Raw genomic sequence first — 16416 nt, forward strand, 5'->3', positions numbered from 1 at the left:
GGGAAAAATCCCGGGAAAAATCGATCCAAAGTTACCTAGGTACCTTACAAATGTAGAATGATAGTCTACTGCCGGGTCGCCGTCTGGCCTAGGTGTTCTGCCATTTTGCCGGCACGGTAGCTCAGCGTGGTCGGTCAGAGGGTTACATGCCCTCTGTAATAAAAAAACTGAGTTAATCGATCAACAATGAACTTCAATGGACGTCTTACGTCGTCCGCCCCGAGCAGATGCAACGAACAAAATGAGATAAAAAAAAGGTGTTTAGGGCTCGGACTATTACGCCAGAGGTCTTGGGTTCGATTTCTCCTCCTGCACCTTTTTTTCCTCCTGTTTCAATTTCTTTGGTTATTCCACCAATTATTCGGAAAGTTTCCCAACCCTACATTATATTTAACAAATTAGTTAAGTATTGAATAAAAATTATTTTCTTTTGTCGAACAACACAGTTCATTGCGGTGGGTTTTCCATTTTTCATTGTAAAGTATATGAGGAGAAACATTGCCTTTTTAATCAGAATAAAAAAGTCGACTGGGAAACATTCAATTTTTATACATATAATAATTATAAACAAGAACCGCAGTGTAATTATCGTAAAAACAAACGAAGCAATAATTTTTGCGACTACTTGAGCAACATATAAAAGCGGATTTTTTACAATCACAGGTCATTTGCAATAAATCTGTACAAAAACATGCTCCATTAACATTTACGAAAATGTTTCGAGTTTCTGATAATTTTGAGGCAAACCAGGCATATTGAATCATGTCTCGGAATATTGATGGTGATTTATAGAATGAATTTTTTTTAAATCTTCCCGGGAATTAATTTCACGATTCTCCTATAACAATGTGCTGCAATTTTGCAAGCAATAGAAGATTTAAAAAAAAGTGCCGGAGGAGAAATCGAACGCGAGACCTCTGGCGTAAAGGTGCGAGCGCTAACCATGTAGGTCAGACGGCGGTTCGGCAATGGACTAACATTTTATACTCGTAAGGCACATAAGAAACTGTGGATCGATTTTTCTCGGGATTTTCCGAGTAGTGCGTCCTAATATTTTAACCACGTGAGGTGTTAGGGGTCCTCTTTCACCACACAAAATTGCGGACAGATCCCCGACCCAACAGTAGTGCCGTCTCCTTGTAAGCCAGACTGCAATTTAAGTGCTTTCTACTTCTACCGTCATGAGTTATTTTGTATCCAGAAATAAAAACTGATCTATTGATTTTAGTGTCTGTCTTCCCGATGTAATTTTCTTTATATCCCATTATTTTAATTGGATCACATTCCAATACTCTTTTTTTAAAGCTGCTTACAAGACACTACCAATTCTGTTCAATTGCTTTTCCGACTCCTATACTTTCTCTGACAGAATTACAATATAGGGTGAATCACCTAAAACCTGCACCGCAAATATTGCACGAACGGAAAGTGCTATTGGTGTGCGGTTTTCACGGAAGGGATTGGTAGTCAGTGGTTCGTATTGTTAGCCAATCAATAGATTGTAATAATACTTAGAAAGCGTATTTTTGTGCAAACCTACACTTTTTAAAATGGAACAATGCCTATTGACATGAAAAACTAAAAGTAGGGTAAATTAGAATGTCAGTGATGTTTGTTGCAGGATACTTTAAGTCCTTTCCAAATTTCTCCTCGGTTTCCTTTATTTTTTGCTGAATGTACAGATTATAAAAGCTTTATTCGGCTTCGGATTACTCTCCATTGGTCACAACACAGTTTTGGCAACGCTTATAAAACTTTTCTAAACTGTCAGCGAAGGTGCTTGTCGTATCAATGGAAGCGCTGCTGTCACGCGTCTTTGGACGTCCGGCTAAAAGTCGTCCTGCAGCATTCGCGAGGTACGCTCTTCAACTCTCGCATTATACGCAGTCAATAGTATTAGAGCGAATACTGGAATAATTAGACTAATTATTGTAAGAAAGTCCGTCTCCATAGCTGAGCGGTCATAGCGGCTGACTGCCATGCAGGGAACCCGCGGTTGATTCCCGGTAGGGCTAGCGATTTTTTTTTTCTTTGGTAGGAAAACGGGGGAGCTATTCAACCGATTAGTAGCGTTTTTAATGTCAAGATATCTGACAACAAGCGGGAGAGTTGTGTGCTGATCACATGCCTTCCATACAGCATCCGACAATGTCATTGGCAGAGGATGACACGGCGGTCGGCGGGCTCAATTAGCCCGTGTAGGCCCAGAAAGCGGGGCTTTACCTTTTCTATACCTATGGTAAGCACAGTTGGCTAGGAGACACAGCCTAATTGGAAAGTTTTTTCATTCCTTTTCGAGCTGTGTGGATTGTATGCTAAGAGTATCTGTCGAGTGTAGGTGACTATAGTGGTGTGGTGTCGTGTTTTGAGTTGGATGATGATGATGATGATGATAAGGGAGAGGGTGAAACCCAGTGCCGGCACACAGCCTATTCCTCTCGGATAGCACCAAGAAGGCCGCCAAGCTCAACATTGACGGACGGATCACTATCGTCAGTGTCACGTACCCTCACTTCCTGAGACAACGGGGTGAGGTCTGGAATTTAACCTGGGGAATTCGCGCGCAGTCTGGTGATCTGGAACTTCAGGCCACCAACTCTCCTCCTCATGTCAACCAAATACCGGCGGTGGAAAATTCTTCGACCATCAGGATTCATTCGAACAGGCTTACGTCAGAGCCGAGCGCTATCGCAAAAGGCGTGCGTTAGCGGGCGACGGGGGCGGGTGCAATAACTAGATGTTCCTGCTCATATGAAAACTGTCGGGCTGTCGTTCCTGTACACTTCCCCAATTACTTTAGATTCTGTATGTATATGTACGTCTGATTATGGAGAGAAGGCCGAAATACCGCCTTCAGTATTCCGAAATCGTTTTACCGCTGAAGATCGTAATGACAGATACTGAGATAACAGGTCGCGGAATAGAAAAGCAACTACAATCGCTTATAAGTGGAACGACACCGGAACCAGATGGAGTACCTGTAACATTCTACAAAGATTACGCGAAAGAATTGCTCCCCTTCTAGCAGCAATTTATCGTAGATCGCTCGAACAACGAAGGTTACCTTGCGACTGGAAAAAAAGCGCAGGTCACCCCCATTTACAAGAAGGGGCATAGCACAGATGCACACAATTATAGACCTATATCGTTGACGTCAATCTGTTGAAGAACTACGGAATATGTTTTATGCTCAACAATTACACGTTTTCGGTGAATGAAAATCTCCTCTACAGAAATCAATATTGATTCTACAGACATATTTATTGCTTTAAGTGATTTTCTTCTACTACATTTTTTAAGTCGAACTTAATCCACATATTAAAGTCTCACAGAGGTGGCCATAAAGTTTCCCCTCCTCAGTAGTATATCTGATTTTCAGCAACGGATGTCATATTCAATATTTTCAAGTACTGGATACTAATTACAAATCGGCATATGTTTAAAAGCTATTTTGTCAATGGAAGTCATCAACAACTGACGAAATTGTATTATTTTTGTGTTGGCCATAAAGAGCTTCTTCCCTGAACCAAAAATATCGGCATCTTAACTAAAAAGGCAAGAATTATAAATACATAAAATATAAAATAATAAGAACCAAAATCAACCAATAAAGGAAAATATAAAGTATTAGAAAAATCATAAACCCTAAATAAAACTAATAATAAAGGTAATCTAGCAACCAAAGTATAAAAAATTAAATAAACACCAACATACGATACCGAAAGTGCGTTGGTACTGCTGGAGTTAAGCGTGAAACAGCGTTAACGGAAACAAAAGCGTCTTACATGACGCTACCACACGAATGACGAAACACTGTGTCGCTGAGATACCTACAGTGGTGAAAATCAGTATAAAGGCTGGGTTCCTACGAAAGTAATATACAATTTTGAAGCATACATCTATCCAATTTATTATGAAAGTAGACGATACACATAAGAAATAAACAATCATAGTTTCCTTCACAACACTAACAACAAATGAATGGAAATTGGTATACAGGTATTCACCGTTCTGTTGTGTTATTGTATTGTTAATATTTTGTCCAATCTCCGTTCTTCCTAACAACCTCAAAAATCCTCTTCGGCGTTGATCTTGTTACGGTTTGTAGTTCTTGCAGTGAAATTGTCGCCCACTCTTATTGTATAAGTTTTTTAGCCCACACACGGCCTTAAATTGCGATAAACATGCCTTGCAAGCATAAATGAAAGGTTTTCCACGGAGTTGAAATCCAGACTACGTACAGGTCAGGTCGAGACACCGGTATCTTTATCTACAAACCATTTTTTGTTATACAGAAACCTGCACAGATAAATTATTTTGTTGAAACATTACAGTTTCGTCTCCTCGGTCCTCACACATTTTTATCAATTCTGTCTCTAGCATATCAGTGTACATGTTAAGAGATCACTCCGATGTACACCCAAGCAATGAGTGACACATTTTTTGCGCAGAATGCTGCCCAAATCATACATAATAATTCCACCACCAAAATTTCTGCTCGTTCTTACCTGCTGCTCTGTTCTCGTATCACGGCAATCATATTGAAAGTCATCCGGCCGATCCAAATTTAACTTCTTCTCATCACTGCAGATCACTTTATCCCATTCTGAAGTCCATGACATACGTTGTTCAGCAAACTCCAATTTTACCCACCCAGGTTTAGATTATGGAGCAGGTTTCTGCTGTCGTTTCTTGAATGCAGGATGCTTTCATTTGACAAAATTTGTCATACACGTCTGGCAGTGTAAATCAGCAACACGTTGAGAAGAATAACTGTTTGTGGGCCTTGCTTTACACAAAAGTAACCGCTCCGAAGCCTCAGATAATTTTGTAAAATGGTTCAAATGGCTCTGAGCACTATGGACTTAACTTCTGAGGTCATCAGTCCCCTAGAACTTAGAACTACTTAAACCTAATTAACCTAAGGATATAACACACATCCATACCCGAGGCAGGATTCGAACCTGCGATCGTAGCAGTCGCGCGTTCCGGACTGAAGCGCCTAGAAACGCTCGGCCACCGCGGCCGGCTGTTAATTTTCTACTTTGCCAATATTTTCCGTTTGGTCCATAACGATATTATAAATCACTGCACTTGAACGGTTCAACGTCTTGAAGATTTGACGGTTAGAAAGGTCCAACTCCTTCTACGCACCGATTTTTGCTTCTTCATCACAAGATAACAGTTCTCCACCTGGCTATGTCACAATCAATAGGGTATATAGGCCTGCAAGATACGCACTGTTACTAATGATGAACGTTGCATCTGCAGTAAAGACACGTACGTACACACTAACACCGCACAGAGTCGACTGCCTTTTTTGTCGAGTTGCACCGTCTACCACCTGAGTCGTTGATGTCTTGTTATGTACACTACTACTGACATCAAATTCTTTACCATTTGACTGCATTTTTCTGTATACTAGATTTCATAATATTGGATGAACACTGTGCGCAACTATTTCAACCGACTACGTTAATTTTCCCACAAATATTCCTGCCTTATTATTGGTTTGCACTACTGCACCACGAGAAGTTTGTTAGTACAACTAGCACGAAAGCAATTCTGCTTACTACATAAAAGCGGATAACAGAGTCCTCATTTTTCGTACCAGCTTCCTGAACCCACAACGCGGTATCACAAACGTGGACAGATCCTCCGGAGAGAGCGCTCGACACACCACCAGACGGACGTGCAAACTCCGCAGCGATTGTGCCCGAGCTCTAGTCCCAATGCGGCGCGTCAAGTCTTGCTGCCGGTGGGAAGCTGCCACTGAATACGCGCGAGTGTCCGGTAGAGTTTCCGCGAGGGGGCTTCTACGAGCAATAGGCGGTATCCGGACGGGTCAGATACGAAATTGTGTAACAACGGCGCAACAGAGTCAATACTGTAAGCCGGCTCCATAGAAAGGCAGCGGCAGCGGTGGACGCAGCAGCCGGAACCGTGCCGACAGGGCGCGAAATGCGAGATAATGCCGGAGGAAACATCTGCCCGTCCCCTCTGCCTCTTACATTCCTCTTCCTCCTCCTCCTCTCACCGCCCCCCCCCCCCCCGGCCCATTTAAGCGCACGGCGGGTATTAACTGCGTTCTTTCGTTTCCTGCGGCCTTATCCTTTTCCCCCTTTCTCCGGCTTTCATTCTGTCCACTCTGCATCTATCTTATCAGAGGAGTCTACAGATAACGCGATGCGTATAGCTGGACGCACGAAATAAATCCTTTTATTATGTAACGTCGTTTGCTCCGACGAGTCGACATTTTATGAGATTAAAGCAGCCTTTTTTGGTGGGGAGGGGGTGATGGGAGGGACGAACAAGGGTGTTACTTGGGGAATTAGGATTTTCCGCTACGCTCTAATATCTGTATGGGAATTACCGAATTCAGATTTTTCTGGAAAAACTACAACCCTAACCTCGTCTGGTATCGGTTATCAGAAAAATTGAACGCCTAATGGTGCAAGACTACAGCAACCAATAACACATTCACGGTTGAATTTCATTAAATCCGACTGGGTAAGATATTCGTCGCTGGGTTCAAATCTTCCAGGAATCTACACGTCTTTCTCCGCTGGGCAAAATCGACAAATGCAAAAGTAACTTCGGTAGTACTACAGGGGAGTGATAAACGCCCGGTTCTGTTAATAATCTACACTGACGGAAAAAATCGCAACATCAAAAAATAATTAATATGGAGTGATTAAATTTCGGGAATACATTTGTCTAGGTAACATATTCAAGAGACTAACATTGCAAGATCACAGATTAATGTAAGCGCGAGATAAGGCATTGCAAATGTGAAATGCTGGTACATTAATAACCGGTGTAACCGTCACACTGTTAAATGCAAACATGCAATCGTGCATGCACTGTGCTGTACAGATGTCTGATCTCAGTTTGTGGGATAGAGTTCCATGACCGTTGCACTTGGTCAGTACACAGACGGTTAAGCTGCTTGTGGATGACGCCGGAGTTGTCGTTAGGTGAAGCCTCGTATGTGCTCGACTGGAGACTGGTCCGGCGATGGTGATCGAGCCGGCCAGCGCAACATGAAGGCATTCGGAAGAGCATGTTGGGCTACAAAAGCGGCACGTCGGCGACCGTTATCTTGCTGCAAAACACCCCCTGGAGCTCTGTTCATGAATAGCCAGACTGATGAACAGTTTTGCAGTTACGGTGCGTGGGATAAACACGCGGGTGCTCCTACTGTCATACGAAATCGCAACCCAGACCATAATTCCAGGTGTAGGTCCAGTACGTATAGAACACAGTTTGATTGCAGGCCCTCAAACAACCTCCTCCTAACCAGCACGCCATCACTTGGGCGAGGTACAACAAACTTTCATCAGGAAACAAAACCGACCTCCACCTTGCCCTCCAATGAGCTGCTTGACACCACTGACGTCGCAAATGGCGGTGGTTTGGGGTCAGTGGAATGCAAGCTACAGGGCGTCTAGCTCGGAGCTGTCATTGAAGTAACTGATTTGTAACAGTGCGATGAGTCGGTGTGGTTCTAACTGCTGCTCAGATTGCAGCTGGAGATGCAGTACGATGCACAAGAGCCATATGTGGAACACGATGCCTCATGGCCGCTCGGAGCCCGGTCTTCTTGCGATCGTACATTCTCGTGACCAGCGTTACCAGCAATCATCTATAGCGGCTACATTCCTACCAAGTCTTTCTGCAATACCGCAGAAGGAACATCCAGCTTCTCGTAGCCCTACTACAGGACCTCGTTTAAACTCAGTGAAATGCTGACAATGGCATCTAAGTCGCCTTAAAAGCGTTCTTCACTAACATCAACTCACCACGTCCAATCTCAAAGACACGTAAGGCTCACGACCGTCACAGCCTGTATTTAAAGCCAACCTGATTTGCATCCTAATAGCGGCGCAACCAGAGCTACTCTTGTGCGATTGGCGTTAAATTTCAACTGACATTACCTTTTAGATGTATAAATATGTCTACCAACTTTCGTTTATGTCACACAACTCATTCTTGGTGATGCGATTTTTTTCCCCCTTCAGTGTATTTTACTGAACGGTTGAAGTGGTGTACAGACGCAGCTGCAGGTTGCCTATCTAATGGCTCACTGGGACAACAAAAATTTGATTTTCAATCTTTCATTGAATTATTGGCCGAATTTAAAGATTTTGAATGCTGTCATAATTTACTCATTAAGGGATAACACCTTAAGTTAAAGGTTTAACACACTACATCAATGATTCAAGTTACAAGCTATGTACAGGGATATGCCGTGAGGCTGCTTAACTCACGGGGCGTAAATTACCCAGACTGTGTTCCCGCAGTTCCTGAGAATGAAAGCACTTAGCGGCTTCCAGCCAACTATGCGTGTAATTTCAAACTTACAAGAAACTTTTTCTCGTTGACACCCACCACAAGATAATGTAAGGAAAAAAAAGTTTATCGCTTACTACATTCTCGCCGTTCATGCAGTTCGGGTTCAGCATCAGGCATAACGTTTTCTTCATTACTTCTTTACTATCCACTCCATTCGCAACACACTTTGCAGACAGTATCCACATTTATCACTTAATGTATCAGCAAAATTATATCACTATATGATAAACGATGGGATGCGTGAGAAGCGAGCTGCTCGTAAAACGGAGCGCAAATTACAGACTACATTCATCCAGTGTTTGATAATGAAGATATTAGGGACTTTCAACAAACTTTAAACATAATTTCAAACCTTCTATAAACTTTTTCATTCGTCTGTGAGTGAATAATCATCAACTACGAAAAACAACAGAATTAGGGTGTTGCGTCTTCAGTCTCAAAGGTTTTACATAGCTAATGCCAAATATTTAACACATTAACTCATCTGCAAAGTAATAAGACTTTCGAAGCTCTTTTTTATATGGGAGCTCGATTCTTTAAAGGATGGAGGATGGGGTTGGTGGTTTATAACTGGTCTAGCGAATATCGTCGGAAGCTCCGTGGGGCTACTAGCAGATAATTCTGCTGTCTATATGAATGTGCGACAACAGAAGACTGCATCAGAGAGTATAGGCAAATACCTTCAATTAGCTCAATTAAACTAATGATGAGAAGTGACTGGAAACAGTTACAACCGTAAAATACATAGCAGTAACCATCCGGGGTCACCTAGAGTCCATTCAATGGCCATACAAAACTAGCATTTACACTGCATTATTAGGAACAAAACGAAGTCAAAGAATTTGGAAAAGAGGTTATACAAAACTGTAATTGAGAACATTGCTCTGTATGGTGCTCAACTGTGTGAAGTCTACAGGACCAATGAGAAGAAATTAAAGTCAATGAAAATTGAGTTTCGGAGACGAAGCTGTGAAGTAACAAGAAGTGAAAAAATAAGAAATGAAGTGCTACGACGGGAGCTACAAAAGATATTGTAGACCCCATTGAAAATAAACGGTTAACATGTTACGGACATCTTAGAAGTACGCCAAAGGAAAGATGGTCCTCTGAAATGTGTAAAATGAGGCACTGGAGACCACAACAAAGAGAAGGACGAAGATCGCATCTGCATTACAACGATGGTGTGAGGGGTGCGAAGCACGACAGGGTCATGGAAGAACGGACTGGAAGGATGGAAGGAGATGGAAACTCGGATGCAAGACGTGCTGTATGGTGAAGAGCAGAAGAAGATAAAACTATCAGTACGAGAAGCACATGCCATACTGAAATTAACTGGAAAACTCCTGTGGAAGTGTAGCTCACCAACGAAGCAAGCGGCTTGCAATGGGAGGGAGGGAGGGATAGATCCATCGAAGAGTGTCATGGCATCGAGAGCGCTACGGAGGTGCACAATGGACTCCAGTAGCATATGCTATAAGAAGCGCTTCGTATTCACTGGTACTACTCTGAGAGCGGAAGTTCTCGGGAAAGACGTGCAAAGTATTACTTCCTTCCATATATGTCTCGAGAAATGACCTAAATGAGAAATTCCGAGAAACAAGAGCTTGTCGACACTTGTTCTTCCCAAGTAACATTCGCGAATGGATCACGAACTGTGCCAAAGCACTCTCCGGAACACACAGAAGTTACCTGCGGGACATTGGCGTACACCGTTTCCTTTACATTTATGAGCAACAATTATCTAAAGTGCGTTGTGCGAAGTATTTAGAAACTTTCATTCATGGGGAACTACAAACAACTGCTTAGTTCTGCAAGGTTCGCAGTAGAACTTCTGTGAAGTTTGGAAGGTAAGAGATGAGGTACTGGCGGAAGTAAAGCTGTTAGGACGGGCCGTGAATCGTGCTTGAGTAGCTCAGTTGGAAGAGCACTTACCCGCTAAATGCAAAGGTCCAGAGTTCGAGTCTCGATCCGGCAAACAGTTTTAATCTGCCAGGAAGTTACAAATAACATTACCAACCAAGTATCCCACATGGTTTAGAGGAAAAAGTAATATCCCACAGGGAACTGCTATGGTTTAGAGCAGAAAAGAACATTAATAGAGGAACCGTCAAGCACTTGTCATTTTGCCTCAGCTTTCAGACATTTAGTGCGATTGTAATTGCTTAATACATATAGAATATATATTTGAAAGTAGTCTCGACGATCCTGTATTATTGTTGAAAGTACAACATAGGAGCTCTCAAGGGTTACGCCTATGCGTATTATAAAGAGTCCCACAATTTGTATGAAAATAATAATAGCACACAGAGTATAGAGGGCGCTGTGGTTAGAATTTTACCAAGGCCAGGACACCAATACATTAAAGACTCAAATGTAATTTATAACTGTGATATAATTGTATAGTTTGATCTTTCTGTATTTGATTTCGAATTTTCTTTTCATTTTTCCCTAAAAATTTGCTCTATTGTTTATTTACACTTCATTACATTTATTGGTCAACCTCATTAATCAGCGCAAATGAAACTGAAAGTGACCTTCGATTAAGAAATTATTTCCGGAGTTCCGTCTTGTCAATTATACTGCACCTACAAAACAATACAGACATATGCAATAGGATCATGCCGCAAAAACAAAAACAATAATAAAATTTTCCAAATCGCAGGAGGGAACTTACAATTTAGAAGTACGCCTTGACAATGCTGAAAGACTCATTTCGCCATTCGCGCGAAGAAAAAACCTGAATCAGAGATTATACACACCACATTTTTATAGATGTCCTTTTAATGTTCACAAATGAATCAAAGTTTAATCAGGTGACACTGGACACTGACTCTCCCCCCCCCCCCCCCTCCCCCGCCCATTGCCTCCCCGTGCACGACATGATAGGCTCGTGGCTTTGGTCAATGTTTCTCAGTGCCCTCTATTTGCAGCAGTTTCCACTTATCGTCTGACCTCATGCGCTCATATACCCACGGAGATCCCAGATTGGCCTCTAATACCGCATTATCTCTGCTTGTCCTCGGCCTTCGGCTACCTGGCAGAGAAATACCTCTGTGATTAGCAGTTCAGCTGCCGCGATAACATCAGATTATCCTACGCTTCGTAGCAAAGTGCTCTGTCACAGCTTCCTGGTTCTTCATTCCTTCGAATATTTGTATCCGACACTGGATAGTGCCGTCGATGAGTTTAAAACGAGCGTTGGCAGAACAGACACTTAAAGGAGGGAAGATGAACATTAGGGTTGCAGGTCCAGTCTGCGACAAGGAACACACACAGCAAGCCACATTATGGTGTTTGGCGGTGGGAACTTTCTGTAGCACAGTCAGTTCCTTTCCATTTTCAGTCACAAATGGTTCGCAGGAAGAAAGATTGTTGGCAAGCCTCCGAGTCAGCTCGAGTCCCTCTAGTTTTACCTTCATGGCCTTTTCGCGATACACACGCAAGAGGAAGCAATATAATGATTGACATGTGCGCTGTGATATTTCTACAGTAAGCTACACCTTGTTGCACAGTTTGCTACTGGAGCTGGCTGGGTATCTTCGTGACACTTTCGCGCTTTGAACTTTAACGAAACGCGCTGCTCTTCGTCGAATCTTTTCTGTTAAACATATCTGGTAAAACTCCCCGTCGGACGAACAATACTCAAGCACCTGTCAAATGAGACTTTTGCACCTTCGTGTATTTGCTATGCTTCCTGAGAACCTCCCAACGAATCTCCGAATGGGATCTGCGTTTCCTAACAATTTTGTGTATTCGTAACACTTTCAATCCCCCGTACACATACTCCCAGATATTTAATGGACGTGTCTGCTTCCAGTGATTGTTTGGCGATCATGTAATCATAGAATTATACGTCTTTCTGTCTACTTATCCGGGAATAGTTACATTTGTTTATGTTGAGGGTCAACTGCGAATTCCCTCACCAATGTGGATCCTTTGCAGATACTCCTCCACTTCGGTATCATTTTCTAGCTTTTCAACTTCTCTGTATTCAACAGCATTGTCCACGTTAAATTTTATCGAACTTCCTACGTTATTATCTAGGTCGTTTGGGATAGGCCAAAGTTACTTTCACATCTGATGTAATCCCGAGATTGGCCCACAATGGGAAAGGGTATCTCCTGTGCACGTTTAAAGGGAACCGTATCAACATTTGCCTGAAGGGAGTGGACACCTAAGTATGGGGATTTGATCGCGACACAACCAGAACGATGTGAGAATGGTGCATAGTGAGAAGCACATGTGATTTTCTGGTTCGGAATGCTGCCAACATCTTCGTCCTCAAGCAGTTGCAAGTTACAACGTAACAGAGCCACTTTAGTTGCTACCGTAACGTATCACTGATGCTTGCCACTAAAATCAACTAAGTAAAAGGTGCCTTCCAGCTGCTGCAGCTGCTGCTGCTGCTGCTGTGGTAATGATTTTTTTATTCGTCGAAACAAGTAGTGGAGTAAGTAAAACCCTTCTGATTGATGCAAAATTAGATGGACTTTTCTTATTAAATAAAATTGGGTTTTTCTTTCTTCAACCGCATTTTGTGGAATTCAATGCGCACTTTTTTTCCCACGCAGCGTCCTCGCGGGAGACCATTTTCATCAGTTATATGCAGCTTCAAAAATCACCAAACGACTTTGCATTCAGTCCAGTAAATTACACTATCTTTCCAGTTAAATTGCTTACCGATAAGGTAATCTTTCTTGATGTCGCTGTAGAAAATTGCCGATTACTGATAATTTCTGTTCTGCCACGCACCAACGTTTCCGCACATTAGCCTTTCCACAGAGGCCAAATTTTGCCTATATCTATTGCATTATGACGCCATACGCAGCAGTTATGTGCTATTAAAAGCTTATCCAATATCACACTAGGAACAAGCAGCTGTTTCCAGCTAACAATAAGGAGCCAGCCAGGAACTGAGGTTAGTAAACGATATTTTTTCATATTTATGTATTTACTTCTTGAATTGGTTCGACAGCGTCCTCACGAGTCACACCCGTAACAGTCGTAAGGCGCATGCCTGCGAGGAAAAAAATAATAGCAATAAAAACATTGCACATATACGAGGAGACATCAACCACAAACCAGAAGCAGCAGACCGAGTAACCATAACGTTTTACCAACATAAGCTTGGGACATTCACTGTACGATTCACGTACGTTTGACACACTGAGACGTTTAGTGCCCAAGTTACTTACAACAGCGCTCTCCGATGAACTGCCTGCACTCTCGTCTTCCTGAAATCAAAACTTCTAGTGAAAATTCGAAACTCAAATAACATTATTTCTTTTAGCAGTACTATAAATATTTTTGATCAGACATTATTGTAATTAGAGAAAAAGCCTCATTTTTCCTCATAAAATTCGTAGCTGACCAATGGCCAACGCCCGCATTGTAAACTGAAGGTCCTTTATCGGAAAAAAATTAGCTGTCGAATTTCTAACGATGTTGCTGCTTGAGCAAAAATGGCTATTATAGTGTGCTATAAGACTTTTCATACACTGTAAGCTGGAGTAACAGAGAAAAGCATTGCGAAGTTGCTGTGTTAGCGTTCTGTTACTAGACAGTGATAAATATACTTTCAAACTAACGAGATACCGAAAAAAAAGTTTGAGCTAGTTCTTGGTCGATATTGCGTTACTAATTGACATGCGTCACTGCAGCATGAGTTTGACCGAGCTATAGAATTTATCAAATACAGTTGGGGCACAAAAATTTATCAGCGAAACCACACTCACTACGGATGTGTCGATTCGAAACTAATGAAGGGCACCAAAATATAAGCTGCAACGGGAATGGATAAACACACGCGCAGAACTGGATTATGATCACTGTGTGTCCGGAAACGAGTACTTTCTAAGGAAAAACAGCGAAATTTCCATCAACGTTAGTTTTCATTTAGCCAAATAAAATAATAAAAAAGGAAATAGGTATGTATTGCTAAATGATTACTCAAACAGCCACAAGTTACGGTGATTACTGAGAACTGCGACAAAGTGGTGAATAAAGCAAACTAATTTTCCCTCGAATTTCGTTGACATTAGAACGAATCAGCTTCTGCGAACAGCAACGCCTGGAAACGGGTTAATTCTACTTTAATTAGATTCTGATATGAAGCAGAGTACATATCTCAATCTGCAGACAAATTATTAATTCCCAGCAACACAGCTCAGAATAGAATTAATCTCTCTCTAACGAATCTCTCTCTATCCGGCGACAACTACCGAAGCCAGCGCTGCTGACAAATCGTTCATTAGCGCGACAGACGAAGAGAGATCGAAACTAAAACAATAATTAGCACGATGAAAGGCTGCGGTGGTTTCTGTTTGTAGGCAGCCTTTTATTCTGCTAAATAAAATTCCAATTGCCCGTGAGTGGAAGAATATCAAAAGGCCTCTCATTCCCAATGTTTAACGTTCCGCAATTACAGCAAATCACACAGTTTATAAAAATGATACTGCTGATATTGTGGTGTTACGTATCGGCTAACCACCGCTTTCTCTAACAACTGGCATCCAATGAAGGTGATGTCTTACCGCATTTAAATCAAGTTAGGAAGGTGCCTTAAAATTAACCTGCGCGGAAGGCATTCCCTACAAATGTTAAGTAATTTCGGCCTCTTTCTTGTTTCTGGAACACAAAAAATCGGAAACAGGTTTTTCTGTTGGTTTTAATTCATAGCTTAATTGTCTAATATAATAAATCTAGTATCACAATATACAAAACAGATTCTTCGTTGGCGGCCTGCTGGAATTTGATACAATACACGAACAACGGTTCTAAAGTGAATTGGCGGCGAACACTATTTCCATATGAAATACACGCTTAAAAGAAGTACGCAGCACCAAGGAATTATTCGAATGGGGCGGAAGGAAACTGGTAGAACTGGATGTCCCCCTGAGCGATGTTGTGCCTCATTGTGTCCAACTGGCGCCTTAGATCGTCAAAATGAGGAGCTGGTTCGAGGACCCCGGCCATAATGCTCCAAACATTCTCAACTGTGGAAATATCCGGCGACCTTGATGCCCAAGGCAGGATCTGGTAGTTACGAAGACGAGCGGCAGAAACCCTCGCCACTATAAGAGGACATTATCTTGCTGAAATATAAGCCCAGCATGGTTTGCCATGAAGAGCGACAAAACGAAGTGTAGAATGTCACTGACGTGGCGATGTGCTGTAAAGGTGCCGCGGATGAGAATCAAAGGGATCCTGCTGTGAAATGGAATGGTACCCAATCATTCCTGGTTGACGGGGCGTATGGCGGGTGACAATCAGGCTGGCGCCCCACTCCTCTCTCAGGCGTATCCTGAAACGGCTTCGCTGGTCAACGGTGTTCAGTTCGGGGTGGGACTCATCACAGAAGACAATTGCAGACCGGAGGCTTGTCTGGATACGCCCCCTGACTGTCGCCCTTCATACGGCCCGATATCTAGTAGTGATGGTCTGTGGCGCTAGTTCAATCCACAGTCCGTTGGTTGTCATCCACGGCACCTTTACAGTGCTGTGGTACGTCGACGATATACTACGCCCTGTTTTGTTGCACTTTATGGCAATCCATCCTGGGTTTAAATTTGAGCCAGGTAGTGTCTGCCCACACACGGCGAGAATTTCCAGTGCTTGGACGCAGTGGTTAGCACAGTGGACTCGCATTCGGGAGGACGACGGTTCAAACCCGAATCCGGCCATCCTGATTTGGATTTTCTTAAATCGCTTCAGGCAAATGCCGGGATGGTTCCTTTGAAAGGGCACGGCCGACGTCCTTCCCCATCCTCCTCTACTCCTGTGTGACAGATGACCTCGCTGTTTGGTCCCCTCCCCCATATCAACCAACCAACCAGTCTACTGTTCATCTTCGTGCTTGCCAAACCTTACCTTGATCAGCAAGGCCACCGGATGTCTCTCTAATTGAGAACGTTTGGAGCATTATGAGCAGGGCCCTCCAATCAGCTCGGGATTTTGACGATCCAACGTGCCAGTTGGACAGAATCTGACATAGTAACCTCAGAAGGGCATACAATAACTCTGTCATCAATGCCGAAGCCATATAACTGATTGCATAAGGGC

General features: G+C 42.7%; 1 protein-coding gene across 2 annotated transcripts in view; it reads right to left on the reverse strand.

The window, feature by feature from the left end:
* Positions 1-16416, reverse strand: part of LOC126416787 (protein phosphatase 1 regulatory subunit 14C) — a 552076-nt gene that overhangs the window by 430911 nt on the left and 104749 nt on the right. The window contains exon 3 of one of the 2 annotated variants that reach the window (XM_050084652.1): positions 13551-13589. The exons of the other annotated variant lie outside the window; for it this stretch is intronic. Coding sequence (XP_049940609.1) covers positions 13551-13589 — 39 coding nt within the window. The remainder of the gene's footprint in view (positions 1-13550; positions 13590-16416) is intronic. 2 annotated transcript variants of the gene reach the window in all.

Source organism: Schistocerca serialis, chromosome 8 (genome assembly GCF_023864345.2).
Source record: "Schistocerca serialis cubense isolate TAMUIC-IGC-003099 chromosome 8, iqSchSeri2.2, whole genome shotgun sequence".
Classification (NCBI taxonomy): domain Eukaryota; kingdom Metazoa; phylum Arthropoda; class Insecta; order Orthoptera; family Acrididae; genus Schistocerca; species Schistocerca serialis.